The sequence below is a fragment of the Abrus precatorius genome, unplaced genomic scaffold, assembly GCF_003935025.1.
Source record: "Abrus precatorius isolate BTA unplaced genomic scaffold, Abrus_2018 Scaffold8, whole genome shotgun sequence".
NCBI classification, from domain to species: domain Eukaryota; kingdom Viridiplantae; phylum Streptophyta; class Magnoliopsida; order Fabales; family Fabaceae; genus Abrus; species Abrus precatorius.
Window position 1 is genome coordinate 29709511 of NW_020874428.1, and position 26797 is coordinate 29736307.

The following is a 26797-nucleotide window of genomic DNA, read 5'->3' on the forward strand; positions in this document are numbered from 1 at the left end:
TAAAAGTCTAATAATAAAGAAAAATCATATTATATATCTTATAAAGTTATAGCTAGTAATAGATGAGTTAACCACTGTTTAAAATAATTTTTGAATAAATTTATTTTAATTATTGTTTAATATAATTTAATAATATATATATATATATTTAATAATGTTTTATTAAAATAAAAATTATCATTTTTTAAAAATTATTAAAAAATTAATTAAAATGTGTATTTAAATACATACTAATTTTAATTAAATTTTTAAAATAACTTTTTGTTCATAATAGTTTTATTTAATTTAATCATAATTACCTTCAATAAAAAATACTTATAATTTAAAAAATTCAAAATATAGATAAAAACCTAAATTTTCACAAATCATGAACTGAGTTCATATTTTACAAATGTGACACTCAAATAACATAAATTCATCGTTATTACTTGAACTAAATTAAAAAAAAATAAAAATCCGTACTAACGGTAGTAAATGCATGGTACTGAATTTCTAACATGTCTGACACGTTAATGATGAGAATCCATTCCAATTCTTAGACTGGTCAATGATCATATTTCCAACCAAGAATACTGAGTACTGATTACTTCCTTCACCATTGCCATTTCCTCTGACACAGGTTCCTCACTTCATCAACCACTGCTTCTACTCTCCAAACTACTCAACCCAGTATGAATCCACGTATTTGTAAGTTATTTGACAAATATTCAATTTAAATATATACAAAAATTGCATTAAAAAACTTTATCTCATAATAATTTTACTTGACTTTATCGGTTTGAGTAAAATGAGTTAAAAATTTAGAAAAAATAATTTAAAAAACTCAAAATACGTCCTTTATCCAATACTAAAAATGTTAAATTTTAATTAAAATAAAACTAATCATAACAATAATGCAGTAGAGATTCAAATAGTACTAGCATATATTTGACGATTTAACATATAAAAAAATATAAGTTTTTTTTTTCCCATAACGTATAAACGTGGTGGCTCAATAAACAGTTTCATATTCCCATATACACAAGATGAGAGGATAGCGAAAGCAAGACACGCAACAGTTTTGGGTATATTTCTATAACTCCATATATGGAAAGTACATATCCTGAGGTTTAATTTATCAGCAGCAACAGTAATTAATTGATTTTTCTATTACTAAGTTGGTATTAAGTTGAGTTAGATGGAGTAGTAGGAACCAAACCATGCTTGTAAAAGGGTATTTGAGGCACGTAATGGTCTCAATGGATCAACCATTTGTGAAGCTATGTTGGGGCAATGGGTGGGGAAAAAAACAAAAAGGGTTTAGTGTCAAGTATCATGCAGCTAATCATGACAGCAACAAAATCAACTTAATTTACTTTTTCATCACATGATAGGAATCCCATTAGTATCACTATCATCTGCTATTTCTTAGTTCTAATGCTTTTGTCATAAGAACGAAAAATAGTGGGTAATGGCCCTCTGACTACTTTCATTTGCGGGCTGGTTTTAAAAAACACGCAACTCGCGCTGGCTATGATTACATTTTTCTGGCCCATTTAGTTCAATGATTTATAATTTTTCTTTTCCATAAACATTCAATATACTTTTTTAAGCTCTAATTTTTAACTATAAAAATTGTTTCGGTGAAAATATATGATTTTTTACTACATTTATAATAACTTTATTAATTAAAATCAAATAAGCTAGCGAGTTTGTTGTGTATTTATAAATAAACTTTTTTAAAAAAATATATACTAAATAGTTTAAATAGAATGAAAATTTGACATATTTTAGAATGGATCAATAATGAAAGAATGCCATGTCATTAATAAGATTAAATAACAAATATATTAATTTAAAAAAATATAATTAACAAATAATCAAAAGACAATCCAACTTTTTTATCATTCTCATTTTTTCGGTCAAATTATCCTTCTCGTGTTGAATACTCAATTTCTTTCTCTTTTCACTCGATCAAAGAAAGGATGTAAGTGTTTTTCTAAATTTATATAATTCCTTGGAAGAACAAAAATGGAGACAATTACTTTAGTGATTATAAAATTAACTGTTGTAACTACATGGGTGATATTATGAATGTGAAAAAAAAAAAACACTTTTGAAGTATATATTCTTTCTATTAAAAAAATATTCAAAGTATGTGGGACTAATTTTTTCACTTTTTTTTTATAAAAATAAGATAATTTGTGAAATTAAGAGTACCGATTATTAAAGTAATTGGTGCTAATAGGAATGTCGAAATTTGGCGACAAGAGAACAAACTTCAGAATATGGCTTCTTCCATTTTGAAGAAAAGATGGGTCAACTTGACGAGGTTACTATGAGAATATTTATGCAAAACATCCCTAAAAAGAATTTCTTTCTAGCGTTGTAAATGCAAGGTCGAATAGAGATCCCTTTCTTTAACAGAGTGAGAGGAGGAAGGGAACGAGAGAGATACCTCACTATGAAAACATAAAATAAAAATTTAAGATTGTCTTTCCACGTTTTTTCAATACACTATAATATAAATTTAAGAATTAAAAATAAAAAAATTGAGAAAGTTTAGTACTTAATGTTAATCTTATATTTTTATCATATTTTATAATATTTTAATCTTACTTTCTTAATTAATATTTTTATTAACAAGATATTTTATTAAATGGGTATTTAAAATTTAATATATATTTTATCCTCTAATTAAATCTTTATTTATTTCACTAATCATACGATAGTGTTGAATTTTTATGTGATTTTGATACCATTTTTTAAAACTCAAATTAGGACTTTATCATAATAACTAATGTTAAGATAATGTCGAATTTTATAACTCTAATTACCAAAACAAAATCTTAATTAAGCCTTAAATTAAAAACACACACAAAATATTTAATGTAATGCACTTGAGTTTTGTACTCCATTTATTCTTTCATCTAATGCACACATCTGATTTATGTACTCGTTGTTTCCCGCAGATTTCTTGTTTCCTCAAAGTAACTGACAGATGTTTTATATACCTCAGAAGTAGAAGGCATTCAAAATTTCAATTACTACTTTTTGTTTAATCTCAACTCAATAAAACTTATAATCTTCAGACTGTACGATGAACATGGATTATCTTCACTTTTTGTTTGATCTATACTTAAAGTGGGATATTGATTCCCGGTAAAAGCATTTATCAATGATCTAAATAGATAAAGCTTTTTTGCCCCCTCTATGCTACCTCAATATGCTCACAGGATATTATAGGAAAGGGAATTCCTTTCCCCTTCATGGGGCAAACCAGATAATGATCAAAGAATACAAACCATTCCTTTGCATTGAAGAAACTTCTTTTCAATGGTGACAGCAAAGAAGAACCATATTGCTGGACAACCTTTCCTAGTAATCAATATTCAGGTAACTAGACTTGGCTTATATATGTCAACATTCAAGCTCCACAAGGACAACCAAGTACAGGTTTTGCTTTAATTTTTTGAGGTTTGAGGTTCGAGGGGCATATGGCTTCTGGAGGATCCAAATCAGTGGCCTTCATCCTATTGACACTGAATCTAGTGTTATACTTCATTGTGCTTGTAATTGCTTCTTGGGCAGTGAATCATGGGATTCAAAGATCTGGTGAAACAGGTAATTGGAGTGGTTTTTCATCACAAAAATAATCAAATTAATAGATAAAAAGCGATGCTTTCAACTTGAATCATATGGTTTGTTGACTTGGGTGTGCATTTGCAGCATCTGTTTTGTCCCTTCCTGTTCACATATTTCCAATATACTTCCCAATGGGAAACATGACAACTGGTTTCTTCATAATATTCTCTCTCATTGTGGGTGTTGTGGGGTGCACCACCTCACTCACTGGATTGCATAACATTTTCCAATGGAATGCTCCCAACATACATGCAGCAGCCATGTCTTCATTGACTACATGGGCACTCACTCTACTAGCCATGGGGTAAGCCTTATCCTCCATTTTCCTTTTCATATTAATTTTTTTTTGCATCAAATTTCTCTACCATTTATTGTAACAAGACACATTAAATGATACATGACTACTGCTTCTTTTCATGCAGATTTGCATGCAAAGAGATTGAACTTGGCTGGACGGATTCAAACCTGGTAAGCTTTGCATCATTGTTAGAATTCCAATTGTAATTGAGAAAGTGACCATCGTCGACAATAACTAATTACTCAACTATTGTCAAGAGTCCAGCTTTATTTTTTAAGGACTGCCTGTTTGGTTACTAACAAGCTTTTACTTATTAGTTACAAAAAAGTTTAAAATAGAGCAGAGTAGCTGCGTATTGGATCATAAAGAAAATATTCATTATTTTTTCCTTTTTTTCCCCAGCGCACCTTAGAAACGATCACTATAATAGTAAGCGCAACACAGCTGTTATGCACAGGAGTTATCCATGTTGGGATTTCGGAAATTATTCCGCCAAGAATTGGAAGAGTATGAGTTTCAGTTTCTCGTGGCATGTATGAATACTCCCTTCCAGGAAGAATTATATCTTGTTCTATTTTTCAATTTGTTTCGTTTATTTCATTTGTGAATATGAGAATGATTGAGAATTTCATTGAGATATGTATCAAAGTTAAATTCAATAATTAATTGTAACTCTTTTAAAAATCATATGAGTTGAAGGCGCTTATTCAGAAATGCTTCTTTAAAAAGAAGTAAAAAAACAAAAGGGGCATTCCGAGAATCGAACTCGGGACCTCTCGCACCCAAAGCAAGAATCATACCACTAGACCAAATGCCCAAGATGTTCCTTTTCAATTGGAATCAGCGTACTGAACAATGTGTTTTTTTTTTTTAATCTTAATAGGTGATTTCTGTTAATCACGTCAAAAATCTGTTTCTGAGCAACAAATTTTTTTTTATATATAAAAAATGAACATACTAACTTATACTCAATTTACGAAACAATCATGTCGTTTTTTAAGATATACATGGGATGTGATATCGAAAGATATTAAATAAAACAAACTTGGACCACTCAAAGCGAGACTAAATATTGATCGGATGAAATTCATAAGCAATTGAAAAAAATTCCCGAGTCTTTGATTAAGATGAAACAAAACAACTGAGAGCAAATTAAAAAGATGATGTAAAATTTATGAAACTTGTTTATGGTTTTGAAATGTTTAAAAATAAGTGTTATAATAAACGAATACATAGTGAAAAGATAAACTAGAATAAATATAAGCACTAAGAAATAGTGAAAAATTATTTAAAGAAGAAGATTTTCGGTATAAAATGCCCTTCAAAATATGTATTAAGAGTTATAATTACTCTTTTTAACTTTTTAATTATTAAAAAGTAATTACCAACGACAATTTTATATAAAAATTAAAATAATGAAATAAATGCTTTATAATAATATAACTAGCTAAACATATGAAGTTAATTAAGGAACAAAGTAAACACGAGGGTAAACAGAAGGCAAACTTAATTCTCATTGATATAATAAAATTGGTTGGGCAGCGATACATTTCATCTTTATTCTACGACATGCAGTAAACTAAAAACAACATTTCACACTTCCCAGACAGCAACGTGGTTGCATTAGACTCGGAGTAACGTGCAAATAGGCGCATGCTAATGCAAATCTAACAGCATGGCTTGTTTCACTTGGGGCAACCCACCCATTTACCATCCTCTGGAGAAAGGGTGTTAAGGACTGGATTCCTCTCAAAAAAATTGGTTGGCCTTAGCTCAAATGCAGTGCTCAATAATGGCATTATCGGGAAGTCTTCCTGGGCTGGAACATGATGAATTCCAACTACGTGCCACAGCACAATGTCTTTGTTCTTAATGTCCCTATTCCTGAAATTTTTTTCCAATTCAAAATGTAAGTTGGTAACATCAATCGGACAATGTCAAGACCTAAAAAATTATATTTTGGAAGTTCAAAATTAACTTCAAGTCCATGAAAGAAGAAGAATTTATCTTACTTTTTGGTCCAAACAGCTAAATTATCATCTCCAATGGTGTGATCAACATAGAGCCCACCAGCCCATCTCTCATTCCTATTGTAAGGGGTGACCCACACATTATAATTGGTAAAAGCACCACGAATTTGTGGATAATCATCTTCCGTTAAAAGAGGATGAGCTGGGATTGCTGGAATCAAACGGTATCCAACATCATTTCCAACAGCCGTTTTTTTGTTAGGATTTACCACTGAAAGCTCAGATGGGCTTGACCCAAGTATGATCTTTGCATCGGATTCAGTATTAGCAGTTTCAGTCTCAACTGTCCAGTAGCTCTTTCTCTTTGAACTTCCATCTGTGACTCTTACAGTCTTCAAATTGGTCTTCTCAAAAGAGTTTTCTTGTCCATCAATATCAAGGTCAAGATGGTAAATGTAGAAGTGGTCATGATAAACACCAATGCTATTTGTTGATACCAAGGTACCATGTTGGTCACTCTTAATCTCATTCTTATGCTTAATATCCACTCCCTTTACTTCCAATATACCCGACAGTGCTATCTGTTGAAGCATACAAAGAATGTTTCTAAAACACGTTACTTAATTATTAAATGGTACTAATTTTAAAATTTTGAATTTGGGTTATAAAAAAATCAAATTTGGAATTTTTTACATCAATATCGAAAAATCATCCAGTACGTACAGTTCAAGTAATCATGGTGGCATAGTACTTTGAGGTTTGGGACTAGACCACATGGGGCCCACGCCTTGGGCCAGTCTAAAAAAGTAAAAATTGTTTATGCAGCATTATACTGCGTATTCGCAAGAAAAATACAATTTTTGCTAGACCATACCCATGAATAAAACAATTTAAAGTTGAGTACAGGATAAATTTTTTATTATTGAGTTCTTAAATTAAATGATAATTCATAAATGGTTTTTTAGTTTAACATTAAATAACTTCTATAAAATATAGATATAGATAATTTAAAAATATTCATATGTTATTATTTTATTATTAAAATTTAATGATAATAACCTAAAGAATTTGATATAAATTTTGTGTGATATCGCTTAAAAAGTGTTAAATATTATCTCAATAACATCGAAAATTATTTAATTACAAAATTTCGGCCTACTTTTATAGTCTCTCTCTGCATATATATTGTTGATGAAAAAAGAAATAATAGCATATTGTTGCAAGAACCATATATTAAAAGAAAAACGAAAAAAAATAGTATACATACCGCGGGCTTGATCGAGCCACTTGCTTTAAACTCCCAATCTATAATATTATCGTAGTTGCCGACAGTAACAACAGTCCTTACAACTAAGTTGACTTCCGTTCTAGATTCTTCGAACTGTCAAAAGTCATGTTAAAAAAGTTTATTCGCGGAAAAAATTACAATGAAAATAATAAAATAAAAAACGAACGTGGGATGTGATAATTGAATAAGAGATCATATTAATTCCCACGTGTAGTAAGGAATTTTACCGGTTTCATAGTGGGAATGCCAGCTTCGGTGTGACGCCACATGATATTGCCATATTGTTCAAACACACAGACTGCTTTCTCAATGAGTCTTGGACTACCATCGGCGTTGTGAACATATACATCTAAGAACTTAGCATTAGATGGGCAATCTCGGTTGGGTACCAATGAGACCGTAGAGAGACCAAACCCAAACTCTCCAGAATCAAAGAAAGTCTTATAGTAAAAATCATCTGTTGGGTCTTGATATGGCACGAAAAGCTCAGAAATGTAGCCTTTGTATAATACTCGACGGGACTTGTGCTTCTCCAAATCATAAATGGATGCAAGAGATATTACAAGCCCAGCTCGTGGATCAAATCCTATATGGAACTTCCAGTTGGCCCAGCTGAACAAACACAAAATATCAAACCATGCATGGCCAATGCAGTGAGAAATACAACAGAGCACATTACCGAATGCAACAAGATAACAAAGCAAATAAATGAGAAAGAACGTTACCTAACACTGTGACCAGTGATATTGATCCCTGAACCCTCTGGTTGATGGGTTGCAAGACTCTGCTGTTTTGGACCGAATGGTGGGTTCTGATGCGAAAGTCGGTATTCAGTCTTTTCGGCTGTTGGCACTGGAATAATACCACCGTCATGGTACTCAACAATCTTCATCAACTCGAGATCAACCACTATTGTGAGTCCACTAATAGGCCTCACCCATATATTGGGAGTGCTTTCTTTCATGAAACATTCCACCCTCACTGTCCTCCTATTCTTCACTTCTCCAAACCACCCCATGGTGAAAGTAGAGCACACCACCTCAGAGAGGTTCAACCCTCTCTTCTTCACTGAATCAATGAATGGACCATATTTCATTGGCAGTTCTATGGCAACGTTTTGCTCCTCAACGGATAGGGTAGGGAAACCACTCCCGGTGTGAACATTGTCAGAGAGAATGCGCCTAGCCCTTAGATCAATTAAGATCTCGTGGGTTTGGCTATTGATAATAGTAATGACGAAGGCTTTGCGAGGGACTGTTACAATATTTGGTTTGGTGGATTCCCATCTGAGGATGGCATCCTTTTCTGGTTCATCTAGGGCAATGTAGTGGAAGTTCAGTCTATTCTTTGAGGTGGGGTACTTGTTTACGACTATGGTTTGGACAAGAGTTATCTCTTGTGGGGTTAAAGGGTCTAGTGGATGTTGAAGCTGCAGTACTGGGGTAATGGAGACTACTGCTTGGAGGGAGAGGAGTGTGAGCACAGAGAAAAGGGTGAACTTCATGGTGGAAGCCATTGCTAGCTAGCTCAAACCCTAGCTTGCTTTGCGGAATGGGAACTCTCAGAATGCTCTTAAATAGAGTATGGACTCTATGCTCTTCAATTTTCGCTATTATTTTAAACGAATTATATCCGACATTGTTTCCTATGCATGTGCGTCTGCAATTATTTAGTCCGCCCTACCAATCGTATAACAAAATATGCTTTAGTTTTCCCATATTATTCTATCTAGGAGAGATTAAATGATTATTTTTTGAAAAAAGTTTCATCAAATACTATTTAATCTTGTTTAGTAATTTTGAAATTTTCATTTATATTTCTTTATTAATTTTAAATAATTTAAATAATAAACAATTTTGAAGTTTATAATTAAAAGTTATCAGTTTATTTTTTGATTAATTTATCATTTTAAATATAAAATTAAATTTTATGCATTATTGTTTTACATTACTTCTTACTTACCATGTTTGAATTAACATAATATTTATTTTTTATAATCAATTATCATATAATTATTTATAAATATAATTAGTTATTAAAAGAATTTACCTTTGTAAATTAATCCACACGCCCAATAATTTGGGTTTAACGACACCAGCTATAAAAGTTTCTGTATAAATTACGTGGCAGGTTAAATTAGTGGTTTGTTTATTTTCTTATTTACTGTTCCCGATAATTATTTATAAATGATATATGAATTCGATTATTCTTCTTTATTATTTAAAATTCCATGATAATTTCTTTAATGAGATCCACTGTATGAAGTTTGGGTAAGATGCAAGTTACGGTAATTAGTTGGATCACTAAAACATTATCTAATGCAAGTTACGATGATGTTAGGGCAGAATCTTCCTGGCTAGGGATTGCTCTTACCCTTGATGTTTATCAATGGTAGATAACGTTAATTCAAAATTCTGATGGAACAATTTCTAATGATGCAATAATCAAACAAACACGGTATCAAAAGATGCTAACAGCACAATTTCTAATAAATTATGTATTATTTCAATTTGTTTCTCATCGTAAATTTACTTTTATTATGACAAGCTCCCACATTGAATTCTTAGACTTATCACTATATTTATGCTCCGATAACTAAAAACATTAGAGTTAATAAATATAGAAGCTAATACAAAATATCTTAAGTTATTGAAGATACAAGTAATTAAAAAGTGCGAAAATTAAAGTATTTGCAAATGTCAATAGCTCCACATCCAAATCATTTATAAAATAGTCATTGAATACAATATATATTTGTTGAATGTGTCATTAAAAAGTTGTCAATTAAATCATGTCATCATATTTAAAAGCATTTTACATATAAAATAATACATTTTATTTTATTTTTATCATATGTTTAGTCATGCATGCAAAAAACAAATTTAAATAATTTAAAATTTTGTTTTCAAAAAACTTTAAACAAACAGAGTCTATAATAATGTTCTCTGTCGAATTAATGTGCGATCTATGAGAGCCAGATAGATTTTCAGGATAAATCCAAGATTGTGTTTTAATCCTTACATGTACACTGTCACATAAATCTTGTAAATTATTCGCTAGCTGGCTTACACCTTTTTTCTGTTATCGAAAAGATTGAGATATCTTAAAAAATAAAAATATCAATTTTTAGATTTATTTTCATTATACTATCTATTAATTTTAATTTTTTATCTATAAAAAGGCTAAAACAAAACTAAAAGTTAAATGTTTTTCATTCTCGTTTAACATTCTAAAATAGAGCGTTAAAGAATATATTCATAAAAGTATGACAAATAAATTTTTATTAATATAAAATTAATATTTATAAAAATAATATAATTAAATATTTATATTTCTTAAATATACCGATAAAGGTTTTTTCTTAGAGGTGTTTATAGAAAAGAGGAAAATTCTTCACCTGTTAGTGAAAATCTTAAAAAGCAAAAAGAAGTAAAATTATTCTTTTGTGTGAAAAACTTTGTATTTTTTATATTGAGTTTACATATTAAAAGATTACTCTTACATATAATTATATTTTAAAATTTTAGTTTTCTTTCTTATATCATATTAAAACAAAGTAAAACAAGTAACTTATAAGTATTTTCATTAAAGCTATTCTTAAAGAGTGTAAATATTTTTTAAAATTGTTTCTTTAAATTTATGCAATAAAGGACAAGTCTTTTTCTAACATCCCACACTTTGATTTAAATAAAATGAGGTTTATTAAAGTATAATTGAAATAGATTTGGATAGAAATTTTATTTTAAAAAAATGCAAACAGTGCTGATGAACAGTATCAATGAACAATAAAATCGCGTATGAACAGTAAAACTGCGTACAAACCGTGTATGAACAGTAAAATCACGTATGTACAGTGATCGCTAACGTCATTAGTGGCATCATCTTGACGTCATGGTTGACGTCATGAACGCGTACAGTACGTGTGCACAGTGTTTCTGATATGAACAGTGGCCGCGAACAATGTTTCTGACATAAACAGTAAGACGAGGAACAATGTTTCCTGCAATAAAGAGTAATTTCTACGGTGAACAGTGATTTTTGAAAATTTTCTATAAAAAAAGGGTTTCACATGAGATTTTCATTTCTTCACTCCTATCTAAGGTTCTCAAAGGTTTTAAGCCTATATCTCACAATTTTCTCTCATACTAAACCCTTCTAAACTTCTATTTCTCTTCAGATATGTGATTATATGTCTGTTCTAAAGGATTTCAAGTAAGTTTTTCTAAGGTCATAAAATCATATTAATCATCCTCAATATACCTTACCATGCACTATTTGAACATAATATCACATTTTTACCATGTATTCATCATAAAATTACATAAACAACCAATTATTCTCATTTTTAACCGATTATTTTTTTTTATAAAATAAGAATTATTCCACATATAGTCACATACACGACAAGATCTATGAGAATACAAGTAATAACATAACAAAATAATAAAGTAGAGTCCCTTTTACATCAAAACAGAGCTTTTACAAAGATTTAACCGAAGATTTAACTTTAGCACGTAGTTTTTTCTAAGAATACCATAAAAATCTTTATGAAAATGAAGAAGAAGAGAAACAAATGGTAAATTTAACTTCAAACTTAGAAAAATTTACTTGAAATCCTTTAGAACAGATGTATAATCATATATCTGAAGAGAAATATAAGTTTAGAAGGGTTTAGTATGAGAGAAAATTGTGAGATATAGCCATAGAACCTTTGAGAACCTTGTATAGAAGTGAAGAAATAAAATTTTCATGCGAAACCTTTTTTTTATAGAAAATTTTTGAAATTCACTGTTTATAATCAGAATTATTGTCATGACTAGAAACATTGTTTATCGTCTTACTGTTCATGTCGGAAACATTGTTTGCGGTCACTGTACACCAGTATTGTATACGGATTGTAAGTGAACTGTATGCGTATGTGATGTCAGTCATGACGTCAAGATGATGTCACTGACGACGTCAACAGTCACTATACATACGTGATTTTACTGTTCATATACGGCTTGTACGTAATTTTACTATTTATACACTGTTCATACAGCACTATTCACATTTTGTCTTAAATTTTTTTTAAATATAAATTTTATCTAAATATATTCCAATTATACTTTAATAAACTCTACTTTGTTTAAATCAAAGTGTAGGATGTTACACGTTTAAAGTGCATGAAATAATTCTAACAATATATATTTTATAAATAAATGAATTTATTATAAAAATTCAAATTTGATTTTTTTTTTCATTTAAATTTCCTCTAACTTATAACTAAAGCTTAAATAAATTAAAACAAACTTTACTTAAGATTATAAAAACTAAAATTTTGAAATTATTGAATATTAAAATTTAAATAAAATAAAAATTTATATAAATATAACTATATTTAATTTTGGTACTTTAATTTTTTTTAAAATAATTTTGTTGCCACTATAAGACAATAAACGTATATCTAATCTATAATCCTATTATATAAAAAGCGACCATTTCAAGATATTAAGTAATGTAACATGTTCATATCATATAATGTTATTAATAAATGATAACTATTTAAAAAAAAATTATAAATATGAAATGAATAAATCTGAAACCAAATGGAGAGGATGCTTTAGTTTTAGCATTTCTGTACTTACGATAAGATATGGACAGAATGACACACTCATTATTTATCCTTAGACAACTTTTGGTATCAATTTGTTAAATAAGACACAAAGCGTAGTGGCAATCCTCACACTTTCCTTGGTAGCGTACAAATTGATAAAGCAGAGAGAAAAGAAAATCATTATTCTAAAAAATTATTTATTCACTTTTGTTGTAGTTGAAAAATTAATTCATATTTTAGTTTTTTTAAAATTAAAATATTTTAAGTATAACCACTATGAGTGAATTTTTTTTATAAATATTTATCATAAATATATTTATTATTACCCAAGTTTAAAATTTTAGATTAAATTAAAATAATTCATACCAAATAATGTACATGATTCGATTCGTTGTATTTCAATTTCCATTCAACATGCAAGATATATTAACATTTAAAAGTAAAATTTCATGAAAAATATATTTTTATATTTTAAATATAAATATTTTAAAAATGTGAAAACATTTTCATCTTTTTTTTTGTGATACATAGCTTTATAATTATTAAATAGTTATTTTATATTATTAATTATACATCATTTTTTCTCAAAATTTAACTTTATTTTTTACATAAAAAATATTTTTCATCTTAAGTATTAGTTATGTCTTAAAATAATTTTTAAATATTTAATTTTTCTCCACAAAGTAGTTATAATTATCGTCCATAACAATAATAAATATAACAAATATTTTTATTATATATTTTAATCAACTAGAATTATGAAAATTTTCATTTAATTCTTAATAAAACCGGTGGCATGGAGAGAAATGATCCGGCTACATCTTTTAAATTAATATGATTTAATGTAGTCGATCATCTGTATGAATCATAAAAGATAAAACTTTTGGTAAGAAAAAAGTGCTAAGGATGTATATTTAAGAAATAAAATGTCGTCAATCTTCTTCTTTTTTTGTATATCCAAGTTGTTCAAGCATGATTAACTTTAATTGCAAGTATCGAGTTTAAACATCTAAAATTTTTATTCAAAAAATATGTTTTATTAAAATTATAAAAAATCAATAAGTTTGTATTTTTTAACCGAATATTATTATTAATAGTTGTTTAAATATAATCCTAAACATTAAGATAAACCTTTTAATTAAATATTTTTATTAATTTTATAACAAATAATTAATAATATTTTTATTTTAATCGTAAAATATAAATAATTGTTATTTATTTTTAATATTTTATTAATAAATATTTAATTATTATTTATGAGATATATTTAATTATTATATATTTTCTATATATAGAAAATACGAATGGAGTATAATTTATGCGAAGTGATTATGTATAGTTTTGGGCACAGAACAAAAGCTTCGCTTTTTTCTAAAAAGTTATGATGAGGTTTTAATTATATGATGAAAATAATAAAAATATAATTGGATTATTCACCTACTAAACTATGAGACGCAGATGGTGGCGAATCGGAAACGACTTCCTCAAGTTATGAATAAAATAATAACTCGTGCATCACGCATTTATACTAAACACAGAAAATAATTTATAAAAAACTGAAAATTAATGTATATAAAAAATTAAATTATTCAAGTTAAAAATACAAAACAATAAAAACACTTATATATAGTACTATTGCATACGATACTAATTTATAATAATTCAAAAACAAAGGAAAAGATATGTTAGAATGAGTGAGTGTATTGCCAGCAACGATTCATATGAATGAGAAGTTTGCTTGATAGCAGGTGCTTTCTCAATCTTGTGTTTTGGTTATTCGTTAACTTCTTAGTTGATTTCTTTTTTTATTTTATTTTTATATTTAATTTAATTTAAATTTGACTCAAATTACACACCTGTAGTAGGTGAGTCTCCTACTAAAAGACTTGAGACTTTACTTTAACTATACTAAACTGTTTGATACTCAAAACGACTTTTGTTGGTATTTCTTATTTTCATTTATAGTATTATAAAGCATATATTTCATATTTTAAAATTTTAAAATTGTGATTGTTAATTTTGTTTATTGATTAAAAATATGAAAGGTAAAGCTGTGAATTCATATAATTCAATGCTAACAAGATTGTCTAGCTTTAAGATTAAAGTTTATGATATTAAGTTTTTTTTATTACGCTGCTATAAATATAATTTTTTTTTATCCAATTTAATTTGTCTGACTAGGATCACTTACCTAAATATGATATGTGAGTTTGAGATTTTACTCAAAAAATACTGAACCGTTTGTCACTCAAATCAACCTCTGTTAGTGTTATAGATATAAATTTTAGCAACACATAACGGGTGACACATTAATAAATATTATCAAATCATATAAAATGATACTTTTTGATAAAAAAAAAATTGAACTAAATGCTATCATATTTTTTATTATTGTAAGAATAATAAATTTATTAGACCACACAATAAATAGTCAAAATTCAAGGTTAATTAATAGTTAAATAATTATGCTTCATTTTTTAATCTCAATCATTTAAATAAAATTTAATGATTAGTATCTTATTCACACTTTTTAAAATAATCAAAATTCTCTGAAGAATTTTCGTAGCTTATTTGAAAATGAAAAAGAATAAATTTAATATGAAAAATATAAAATATTATGTTTTTTTTCATTGAAAGCATACATCGGAAGTAAACATATTGGCATTGGAAAACACTTTCAATAGGTTAATGATTTTTTTTAGTTGATACCATGGGTTAAAAATAAATAATTAAGTGAAGTTATGTTTATCTTAAATTCAAATAAGTTATGGTTACAACTTTTTTTACATTAAATAAAAAAATATTCTTACTTACTATATATATATATATATATATATATATATACGGTTCCAAAATCCAAAGCGAGAGATGGTAAATGATATTTTTGGGTATTCATACAACATTTTTCTCGATTTAATATTCCCCGTGATTTCATACAGAAATTAAATTTTATTTCTTTAAAAAACTGGTTCATGGTAAACAACACGTTAATCAGGTACATCTAGTCATTTAATTAGACGACCAATTGAGCAATGATTCACATGATCCTAAAGGATACATGGGAAATTCTCTTTATTTGACGTAGTACAGGAAAGAAAGACAAATAAAAACCTACGTACGTAAATACGAAGTTACGATAGTATTAAATAGCAAAAGCAAAGAAAAACTATAGGTCAACCAAGACAATACTAACCCTACTTGACTCATGTTTTGCCTAAACTCCATTTTCTCTTCTTTGTTTAAACTTTCTATATAAACAATATCATTCTTTAACTTTACACACACAAATGCAGATAGCACTGTCGGCTGTATTGGAAATTAAGGCAGTGGATATTTAGCACACGAAAATGAGATTAAGGTGGATCAACATGGTACTTTAGTGTCAGCAAACAGCATTGGGGTTAATCATGACCACTTCTACATATCCTATCTTGACCATGACATTGATGGTGAAGACAACTCTTTTGAGAAGACTAATTTAAAAACTGTAAGAGAGTGAAAGATGAAAGTTCAAAAAGAAAGATTTATTGGACAATTGAGCGGAAACGGCTAAGACAGAGTCTGACTCAAAGATCATAATTGCGTCAAGCAAGCCCATGGGAACTTATAGTGGTGAATCCAAACAAGAAAACTTCCATTGGAAATTGTGTAGAGGTTGATTCCAACAATCCCAATTCATTCTCTTCTAACGGAAGATGACTAATATAATGTATGGGTCACTCTATATAATAGGACTCAGAAGTGGGCTGGTGATTTGACAATTTTTTGTGTTGATTTTGTAGTTTAACTCTTGGTTTTCAAAATGAATTTTTTAGCTCCATGTATGATATGATTGATATCAGAACAGACTCTAATTTTTTTTTATTTAAAAAATTGCAGGAATAGAGATATTGAAAACAAAGACATCGTGTTGTGGGCACGTGATGGGAATTCGTCATGTTCCAGCCCAAGAAGATTTGCCAATAATGCCATTGATGAACAATGGATTTGAATTGAAGCCAACCAATTTCTTTGACAGGAATCCGGTTCTTAAAACCCTTTCTCCAAAAGATGTTAAATGGCCAGGTTATCCCAAATAAAAATTGGGTGGGGACAAAAATTATATTAGGGTAAAGATGGAAATGTAAAACAAAAATAGGATTAAAAAACGGTGCTGGGTTAAATTGAAAAAACGTTTGTCAGAAGTCTTTAAGAGTGTATAGTTATAAGAAGACGAAATATACCGTGTGTGTTTGTGACTTATGCTACATATGCATGAAGGTCCAGGGAACACAAATTAAGAAACTTCCATGGCAAGATAAAAGACAATAGAGTGCAGTCGCAGGACAAGAAGCAAAGACCAAGATAGTAGTCTACATGCAGATACGACATGCAGAAGGGGCACCTTTCCCGAAATCAGGACACGATGCCTTAGCTTCTAGCTCTGCATGATAAAGCCCGAAAATAGAAATGCTACTCTATTCGGTGAATGTTTCTGCTATTTGGAGAGAAACAAAAGAAGAAAGAAAACAAAATACAAATAAAAAAGACCATTTATGAAAAAATGAGCATTGTGCTTTGTAAGTATACAAACCTAATATTTTACATGCAATTTCTCTTTCATATTTATTTATTTCTGAATCAAGAACAATAATAAATATAAAGAAATTAGTCAAATGGCATAACATAAGATTTTACGTCTAACAAATGGTGAATGATATAATTGTAAGAACTTTTTCCGTAGAAAAAATATATAATGTGTATTTTTTATTTGTGGAAGAATAATGGTATAATATATGTTTATAATTCATTTAATTAAGTTATGTTATTTATATATTTTTTTTATCGCTTTCCTTTTATAAAAAAGTTATATAAGCAGACATGCTTATTAAATGATAGTAAAATAAGTTATGATATATTTTTATACTTTTTTATTTTATTTTTATCATTCTTTATATTTTCTAATATAAAAAATACATTTTTAATTTTGATAAATCAACTATGAGTTAACCTATCAAACTTTTAAATTTCTTTTCAAATTATTCAAATTTGTATGTCATAAAAATATGATTCAGTTTGAAAAGAGAAATCGACAAAACTCACCTCGTATAGGAAGGTACATTGAGTTAGTCTGCAAGTCAATGTTCACTTTGACATCTCGCCTTGTTATTAGTTTAATTAAAGAAAGGAAAAACATGTAATTCAAATTGAAAAAATTAATTATTTTAAAATTAAATTTTCTCTCATTTTTATTTAAACAGGAACATATTTATCCATATATAATTAAAAATATATATTCTCATTTATCTCTTTGGTACTTATTTTATGTGAGATTATTATTATAACATCATTCTGGTTTAGTAAATTATGCACCTCAATTTTCAAATATTATTGTAAATTATATTAGTCCTGTCTTGGTGTACGAAATTAAATATAAAATTAGACATTGAAATTAAAATTAAGTTTCATAATTTTAATTATCATATTTAAATGTTTATTTAGAATTGATATTATAATTCTATAATCCAATTTAATAGAATTTTATAATAATTAAATTTGCTCCATTTCAATTCTTATATGTACTTGAGGAAATTGAATTTTTAATATCATAATTCACAAATACACTCTCACATATTGTGATTCTTGTATTTATCGTTCTTATTTTTCTCTAATACTTTCTTTTTCAAATACTTTATTTTTATCTCTTTCATTACTTTTTCTTTTTTCTACGCATCTTTCTTCCTCTTTGTGTATTCTCTTCTTTTTCTTCTTATTTATTCCTTTGTTCTTTCCTTCCCTTGTGCATCTTTCTTCCTCCTCTTATATTTTCTTATTTTTCTGTATTTTTTTATCCTTTTAACTTCACCTTTATGTTGATTATTAACACACTACTTCAATTTTTACGTTATATTGTTTTTTCTATTATCTACTTTCTCATTTTATATTGATTATTAATAAAAATAATTTTTATCTATTTCTCTTACTCTTGTTGTTCCTACTTTTTTTTTTATGCTTTCTTTTCTTGTCCTCTTTTCCTTCTCATTTTTTTTTACATTTGTCACATGTTTAATATATTTAAGTTACTATGTCGTATTACTGCTCTACATTTATTGCAAACTATATTGCATTGCTATTTTAGACTTTTTATACTTGGCGCAACCTATATTGTTTGTGTTGATTGTATAATAAATTGTTTAATACTTTTATTGAATTATTAGATGTCAGATAAAGTATTAAAAATTAATTCTAAAACTATTGAGAGTACAAGAAAAAGAAAAAAGAAAAAGAAACCAGTGCTAGATGCAGTAGAATAATAAAAATATAGTAAAAAGTATACTTTTGAGGTGATTATATCATGAGACCGATAAAAATTGTTATAATCGATTATGTCTTATTAAACAAACTTTTTTGAGCTTACAACATTTTACGTGAAAGAAGAAGACTATATGATACTTATCATGTAAACATAATTAAATTTATTGAAATGTTTCTACTTACTTTATCTCATGGTCTCAAAACGAGAATTCTTGAAAATGCTTATATTCAATTTATATTTTTTATTTTAAAAGTTAAATTATATTTGTGAGCACTTGTATGCTTTTATCTAATTTTTGAGAAAGATAGTTCATAATATAATATTAAATTTTAATAATAATTTAAATATAAAAATAAATTCACTGTATCATAATTTGTAAAAAAATATTAAATTATCATCTTTAATAATTTATTTAATAATTAGTTTATATTTTTTAATTAATATATTATTTAAAAAAATATTAAATAAAATTTTAATAAAAAATTAAATTATTTTTTAAAGATTTAGATGTTATATCAAGCTATAGAATTTAATTTAAATTTAAAATTCTAATTTTATATTCTAATTCTTTAAGGATGTAAAATGTAAATTCTTATTTCATACACAAATCGAGCTTTTAAAGTTCTCTTTAAAAGAATTACAAACGAGGGAACATGCTTATATTTTTGAAAATAAAAATGTTGTCCGTATAATAAGTGTTAAGTATAATTGAGGGAGATTGGCATACCTATCAATTTGGTAAGCTTGTCTTATATAATTGTTTTTTTATACACTATCAATCTTTAAAAGAATTACATTTTAACCAACATAATTTTTAAATTTTAAAGTAATAAACCATTGAAGTTAACCGTTATCAACTACGTGACAAATGTACGATTACATGTCATTGTAAACCATAAACCCAATAAAACTGATCATCTTTAGTCTGAGTAACAATTTTATGATTTGGAATTTGATGTCCCGTTTCCCAAACTAATAAAACCAATTAAATTTCTTCCTTTTTTCTTCATTTTTAATATTTTTTTATTTGAAATAGATGGCTGCCCAAACTAGTCAACCTAAACGCCTCCTTTGAAAAATTGCTTATATGAACGGTATAACATAATTTTAGTTAAGCAGAATTAAGCATACCCACATGTCAAATTGGTTCGAATTTAAGGAAAAAGGAAATTCAAATCGATAGAGAGAAATTGGATATAGATTGTATAAATGGGAAAGGGAAGAAAACTTTTTCTTTTTATAACCACACAAAATTTGACATTGAGTAAAGAACACTCATCCCAAAATTACAATAGGAGCACAGGAGAAAAGTTTACAACTACAGACATGAAGAGAAAACACGATATACGGAGAAGCTGTGATGATATCATATAATTACCCATTTTATTTATACCTATACTAACCTCAGTGGAAGTATTTATGAGTTTTCACCATCCAGCAAGACACAGACATAGAAAATAATTGCTAAAATGCCAAAAATGTAAAAAGTGAATAGCTACTAACAGAGGAGCTTACTGTCTCTCAGGCGCACAAGATCATCAATCAGGGCCGTTAAATTGTTGTGGGATGAACCATCTTCCCCAACAGCTTCTCTAGCCTTTCTGCCAAACTCTTGTGCGCGTCGTCTGATTTCCATCGCCTCATCACCGCCGTCCATCAACCTCCTCACAGCCTCCGCAATGCTATCTCTGCTCACCAACTTCTCCCTCTCCCCAAACCCTATGGAGTTCCACTCGGTAGCACCCACCTCCACCCCAATTCCCCGAACCTCAGTTACCAGTTTCTCGTTGTAGAACTGTTCCCCATGCACCGGCCACGTGATCATCGGAACCCCCGCGCAGATCGACTCAACCGTCGAGTTCCACCCGCAATGCGTCACAAACGCTCCCACGGCACGGTGGTTCAGGATAAGCAACTGCGGGGCCCACCCCCTAATAATCATCACCTTCTCCTTATTCCTCTCTTCAAACCCCTTTGGAAGCCACTTGTCTTTTTCTTCTTCGCTCTCTTCCTCCTTCCCCTTCTTCTCCGGAACAACCCACACGAATTCGTGACCCGAAGCTTCTACCCCACACGCCATCTCGTACAGCTGATTATCCGGGAAATGGCAAAGGCTCCCAAAGCATATGTAAACCACCGAGTTATCTCGCTTCGTGTCCAGCCAACTCAGACACTCGTGTACACTCACCACGCTCTTCTGCCCCCTCTCTGCTTTCTCTTCCGAGCTTCTCACTATTAAAGAGGCTGGCCCAAGATGCCAAGCCTTGTAACCCGTGGTTTTCCGATAGTGCTCCACGTACTCTTCTCCGTCGAGTTCCGCGAAGCTGTTGACGATGAACCCGTAGCCTTTCAGCGCTGTCTCCAGCATGGTTTCGAAGAACTCCCTCAACTGCTTTGGCGGTGTTGCGTTGATGGTGATGGGGTGAGGAAGACCCTGAATGGGAAAAGAACCCATGGAGGAATCGAAGGAGCGTGTCTTTGCGGCGGCGACTATGGCGCATATGGTAAAGAGGGAGAAACCGTTGAAGGCCAATCTGGGGATGCCCAGCTTCTTTGCCACGTCACCTGCCCATGGGAATAAGAAATCGGCGACGATGCAGTCGGGTGGGTGCTGCTCCAGGAATTGCTGGATTGGGAGGTGGAGCATGGTGGTTGCATGGTAGACCTTGGTGAGGTTTTCGAGGTCGGTGACGGCGGAGAGGCTTTCCACGCCGTCGGGGAGGCCCACTTCGTGAGAGGGGAATGGAACGGTGTGGAGGCGGAGAAAGGGGTGGGAGGGGATGGATTTGCGGAGGTTTTGGGCGTTGGAGGGAGTGGTGATGATGGTCACGTGGTGGCCACGTGAGGCAAAGAGTGTGGCTATGTCGCAGAGAGGAATCATGTGACCCGCTGCCTGGTAAGGGATGAAATAGAGTTTAAGTGGCTTAGATTTCTCCATCGTCTACACGCCACTCTTAATTGCCTCTCCTTCTTTGCATTTATACTGTGTGCTGTGCCGATTTCTTCATTTTCACCGCCAGAGGAGTACAAATATGAAAAATTTACAATAATAAAGCTACATTTCTGTACATAGATACTGTCGCTTATAGATGATGTATATCCTGTTATTCATATGTAACCTGTTATTTATTATATTTTATATTTTATTATTTATAATTTTAAATATTTATAAAAAAATTTGAAGAATTTTTTTTTCTTCACCTTCTTCCTTTTTTGTAATAATAATGTAAAAGTGCTAAGTTGATTTTTTTCAACTAATTTAGCACTTAATAAAAAAGAGTTTAATGATAAAAATTAAATCTTAATATTTTAAAAATTAAATCTTAAAAAAGATTTACAAAAATTTATGATAAAACGTAATTACAGATAACAAAAATATATTTATGCTTATTTTGTATGATAAATACAATGAGGCAAAAATTTATCCACTTTTTTTTTTTACACAATATTGATGTGACCGAAGAAATGGAGTTCCTCTTAGTCGTCATACTTGTGAAGCTTAATGAGATGGAGTACACTGTTGTCGATGAAAATAGCAGACAATAAGTGACGCTAAATAAATGAGTGTAAGAAGAAAAGAAAAACTAATTATGAGATGTGATGAATAAATTCACGTATAGAGATGAAAAGTGAGTATAAAAGAAGTTGTATTTTTAAAATATAGCAAGTTTTAATTTTCATCTTCAAAATTTAAATTTGATGATATATTTAAAAAATAAATAAAAATGGTTAGTGAAAATTATAAACCTAGACAAGGAAGCAGCATGATGTGATATTACAGAGCTTTATCAATTCAAGAAAGCTGTTGCCATGTGCTGAATGATAAACATTGGCCTTTGTTTGTTTGTTTTTATCCCCATGTCAGACACGGGCGATGATGTTAATTTTGTGGCATGCAATTGAAGAAAAATACAGGGGCTGTCGAACATTAGAGTTGCCATTTGGTACAGCGTAAAAGCATCCGATGATGTTATTATTCACCCGTTTTACTGTCTGACCAAAATATTATTTTAAAAAAAAATAAGATGTTGACTTAATCTAATTTATCTGGAAGGATGTTTTGATTCGGTAAAACTCTATTAAAAATAACCACCACAACACTCATTCTTATCTTTGGATTACTCTCCTCCCTCCCTTTCTTCCCCCGTGTTTGGTAGGATCTTTTGATTTGGTAAAACTCTGATTAATATAACAACCACAACACTCTCTCAGCTTTGGATTACTCTCCTCTCCCATCTTTTCTTTTTGGAATTGGGTTAATAAGATTGTATTTTTGTCTATTTATGCATCTGACTTATCTAAAAGGATTTATTAAATTCTGGAGAATTCTTGCATCACGCAAATTAATCGTTAGTCATTTTTCTATAACTGCATCTTATTAAATTGAGACAGAGTATTGTGGTCACAGTCGATGACCTAAACACTTTCTCCTTCTCCTTGTCAACTTCTGGCCCATTTTGTTGGATTAAAATCAAATTGAGTTAACATTAAATCAGGTAGACTCATAAGTTCCATTGTAAATCACGTACTATTTGTAATTTAGCATTTAGAATTATCATACAGGATTTCAAAATGATCAATATTCTGTTAAAACATATCAGTATATATTATATTTTTAATTCTATTATTATTAATTTAATATATTTTATTTTATTTAAAATTAAAAATATTTATACATATTACACATCTTAAATAATAAATTATTATATTTATTATATTTAAATAAGTTAAAAAATAGTTAAATTTTTTAAACAAAATGTAATTAAAACTAAACGAAATAAAATTTAAAAAAGAAATAATAGTATTATATTAACATATTTTTTATATTCTTAATTTATTATTATTAATATTTAATTATTTAATCATTATATTATATTTAATTTTGTTATTTATAACAAATAAAAATTACTTAAATATGAATTATATTTTATTTGAAACTAAAATTTAAATAAAATAAAATAAAATAAATTAATATACAATATATATAATAAGATAATATAGTAAATAAAATAAATAAAATATATTGTTTAACTTTTTAAAACTTTGAGAATTTTAAATTATAAATTTTAGTTAAGTTAGATATATATTTTTTTGTCTTTCTAAAATTACTTAAATTCTCTTTTGGTATCTATTTTTTATTTTAATATCTAATTAATGTAAAATATTTAGAATTAATTCTTACATTTACTTAATTTCTGTTAATATTATATGCAGCTAAATAAAAATAAATAAATAAATAGAATAAAAAAATAAACTATGCACGTGAGAAATTAAATAAGAACATTCCAATTAGATGAAACATATGTTTCATCACTTCTCTTGGCATTATTTGATAGCTTTTTACGTCATAAATAAAGTTTATAATAGCAGAAAGATAATGTAAAACTTTGTTAGTCATATCAGTGACTAATAAAAATTAAATAATAACATAAATTAATTATAAAGATGTTACATTAATTAAGAACTAAAACAAACAAAAAAATTATAAAAATTAAAAGTAAATTTTAATAATTTTACAAAAATTAAAAATATATTTAACCTATTTTATTTATAACATTTATGGTGGTGAAAATATTTTATGCGGCCACTGCATTGGTGTAGATTCAGAAGGTGACCCAGTATAATAAGTTTTAGTTATTTACACGTATGCCCTTAACAATTTAAAACAAAATTTAGCTTTTCGAACTCCAATTAATGTTGTAAAGATAGCAATGGAGACAGACTCTGATTCCAACCATTCATTCATGGAAAAGAAAGAAAACGGATATATTTTGATGTAATAGAAATCAAATGTAATGTCTGAATGATCTAAACCCTCTGAACATAACTTTTCCTGAAACAACGAAAACTCCCTCATATAAGGAGTTAATGAAGTTAGGTGTTTAATTATATGTTTATATTTTTAATTCTATTATTATTAAATTAATATTATATTATAATTTTGTTATTTATAATAATAATAAATACAAATTATATTCTATTTCAAATTAAAAATATTTATACACGATTATATATTTTAAATAATAATTTTTTTTAATAATAAATTATTATGTTTAAATAAGTTAGAAAATGATTAAATTTTTCAAATAAAATGCAATTAAAACTAAACAAAATAATTTTTAAAAAAATAGTATTATATTAATATATTTTTTATATTCTTAATTTTATTATTATTAATATTTAATTATTATATTAATATATTATAATTTAATTCTTTTTATTTATAACAAATAGAAATTATTTAAATATAAATTATATTTAATTTAACACTAAAATTAAAAAAATAGAATAATAAAATAAAAATTTAATATACAATATATATATATATATATATATATATATAAAACAATATAGTAAATAAAATAAAATATAATTTTAAATAAGTTATATATAATAATATATATTTTTTGTAATTTACTACGTATTTTATTTTTATTTATATAAATTTTTTGAATAAGGCACTTATAAAAAAAATTTAGATACTAAGTCAATAACACAAAACTACACACCTAAATATAAATATATAAAATTATAAATAATTATTTTTACTGAATTTGATATAATTTTTTTAAAAAAATATATAATTGTTAATATATATTTAAAATTTAATAATTAATAAATACTTATATAAACAAAAAATAAATTATTAATTAATTTATCAATTTATATATAATATATAAATATATGTTTTAATATATTCAGTAATAGTTTTTATATTATATTAATGTTATAATATAGTTAATTATATATATATTTATTAATTTAAAATAATAAATTAATAAAATTAAATATTTTATAGTTATTATTATTATATATAGTATTGAGTTTAAATTTTTTATTAAATTTTATCACATATTTTTTATTAAGATAAAATTTAGAAATATAAGTTATTTTAATTTAAATATAAATTCTATTAATTTTTACTATCCTCATATGTTATTTTTTAGCATCTATGAATTTTATAATATAAATAATTTGTATCAATAAATTTTATAATAATGATATTTATTTACTTTTTTAAATATAATAATTTTTTGACTGATTAAACAAATTTTGTAAGTGTTATTTTTTTTATTAGTTTTATGTGTTTATTGTGATTTTATTTATTGAATATAACATGTCTTTATACTGTAATAAAAAATAATTAAAATATTTAATTTTTTAATAATTTTTTAAAATATATTAGAATTTGCATCTCTAATATATATATATATATATATATATATAATACCACTTGCAATAATAACTTTTTAATATTCAATTTCATTTTGTTGGTTTTTACTTTGTTTAGAATTGAGAACTGATATTTATGTAACAAATATGTATAGTCTGTTTTATAAATTAAAAAATATAATAAAACAAGTGATGAAATAATATAGACTAACACTCAGTTCAATAATCAATATTATCTCTGTTAAATTTGAGGTGAAAATAGAATTGAGAAATGATGTTTATAAAAATAACACTGTTTCGAATCTGAGTAACACAGTGCGTTGTACTAAATTTTGTGGTGGTACTACTGTTGAGTGTCGCAATTAATGAAGTCAATTATTGTCTCTCAAATATCTGAGTAACATAGTGAGTTGTACTAAATTTTTTTGTTATATTTTATCTTATATTTTTATTTAAATATTTTATATTTTTTATTTTTTATAATTAATAAACTGTTTTATTTTTATTAATTATTAGATGACATTTGAGAGTGAAGGATATAATTTAAACAGTT

The 26797-nt window shown here is 27.7% G+C and overlaps 3 protein-coding genes, 1 non-coding gene and 1 pseudogene across 4 annotated transcripts; 2 read left to right on the top strand and 3 right to left on the bottom strand.

Moving 5' to 3' along the window:
- Nucleotides 1–3468: 3468 nt before the first annotated feature.
- On the top strand, nt 3469–4435 carry LOC113874657 (membrane protein PM19L). The gene is made up of 4 exons (XM_027512872.1): nt 3469–3603; nt 3709–3928; nt 4047–4092; nt 4325–4435. The coding sequence occupies exons 1-4, from the start codon at nt 3477–3479 to the stop codon at nt 4433–4435; spliced, it is 504 nt and encodes a 167-aa protein (XP_027368673.1). The 5' UTR covers nt 3469–3476.
- Nucleotides 4436–4667: 232 nt separating this feature from the next.
- Nucleotides 4668–4739, bottom strand: TRNAP-UGG. Its single transcript has one exon. It is a non-coding gene; the product is annotated as a tRNA-Pro (tRNA).
- An 868-nt stretch (nt 4740–5607) lies between these two features.
- Nucleotides 5608–8696, bottom strand: LOC113847759 (primary amine oxidase-like). The gene is made up of 5 exons (XM_027477026.1): nt 7906–8696; nt 7408–7792; nt 7160–7273; nt 5935–6473; nt 5608–5806 (listed from the first exon to the last, which is right to left on the bottom strand). The coding sequence occupies exons 1-5, from the start codon at nt 8694–8696 to the stop codon at nt 5608–5610; spliced, it is 2028 nt and encodes a 675-aa protein (XP_027332827.1).
- Nucleotides 8697–16123: 7427 nt separating this feature from the next.
- Nucleotides 16124–16855, top strand: LOC113874658 (annotated as a pseudogene).
- A 3252-nt stretch (nt 16856–20107) lies between these two features.
- On the bottom strand, nt 20108–22085 carry LOC113847381 (scopoletin glucosyltransferase-like). Its single transcript, XM_027476463.1, has one exon. The coding sequence runs from the start codon at nt 22007–22009 to the stop codon at nt 20570–20572; it is 1440 nt and encodes a 479-aa protein (XP_027332264.1). The 5' UTR covers nt 22010–22085; the 3' UTR covers nt 20108–20569.
- Between the last annotated feature and the right edge of the window lie 4712 nt (nt 22086–26797).

Bases quoted from the DNA above. Each gene is read 5' to 3' on its own strand.
- LOC113847381 (XM_027476463.1), bottom strand. From the start codon at position 22,009: ATGGAGAAATCTAAGCCACTTAAACTCTATTTCATCCCTTACCAGGCA.
- LOC113847759 (XM_027477026.1), bottom strand. From the start codon at position 8,696: ATGGCTTCCACCATGAAGTTCACCCTTTTCTCTGTGCTCACACTCCTC. The intron at 7,274-7,407 runs GTAAAATTCCTT...GACTTTTGACAG, and splicing joins GCATTCCCACTATGAAACCG to TTCGAAGAATCTAGAACGGA. The intron at 5,807-5,934 runs GTAAGATAAATT...AAAAAATTTCAG, and splicing joins TTAGCTGTTTGGACCAAAAA to GAATAGGGACATTAAGAACA.
- LOC113874657 (XM_027512872.1), top strand. From the start codon at position 3,477: ATGGCTTCTGGAGGATCCAAATCAGTGGCCTTCATCCTATTGACACTG. The intron at 3,929-4,046 runs GTAAGCCTTATC...CTTTTCATGCAG, and splicing joins CTCACTCTACTAGCCATGGG to ATTTGCATGCAAAGAGATTG. The intron at 4,093-4,324 runs GTAAGCTTTGCA...TTTTTTCCCCAG, and splicing joins GCTGGACGGATTCAAACCTG to CGCACCTTAGAAACGATCAC.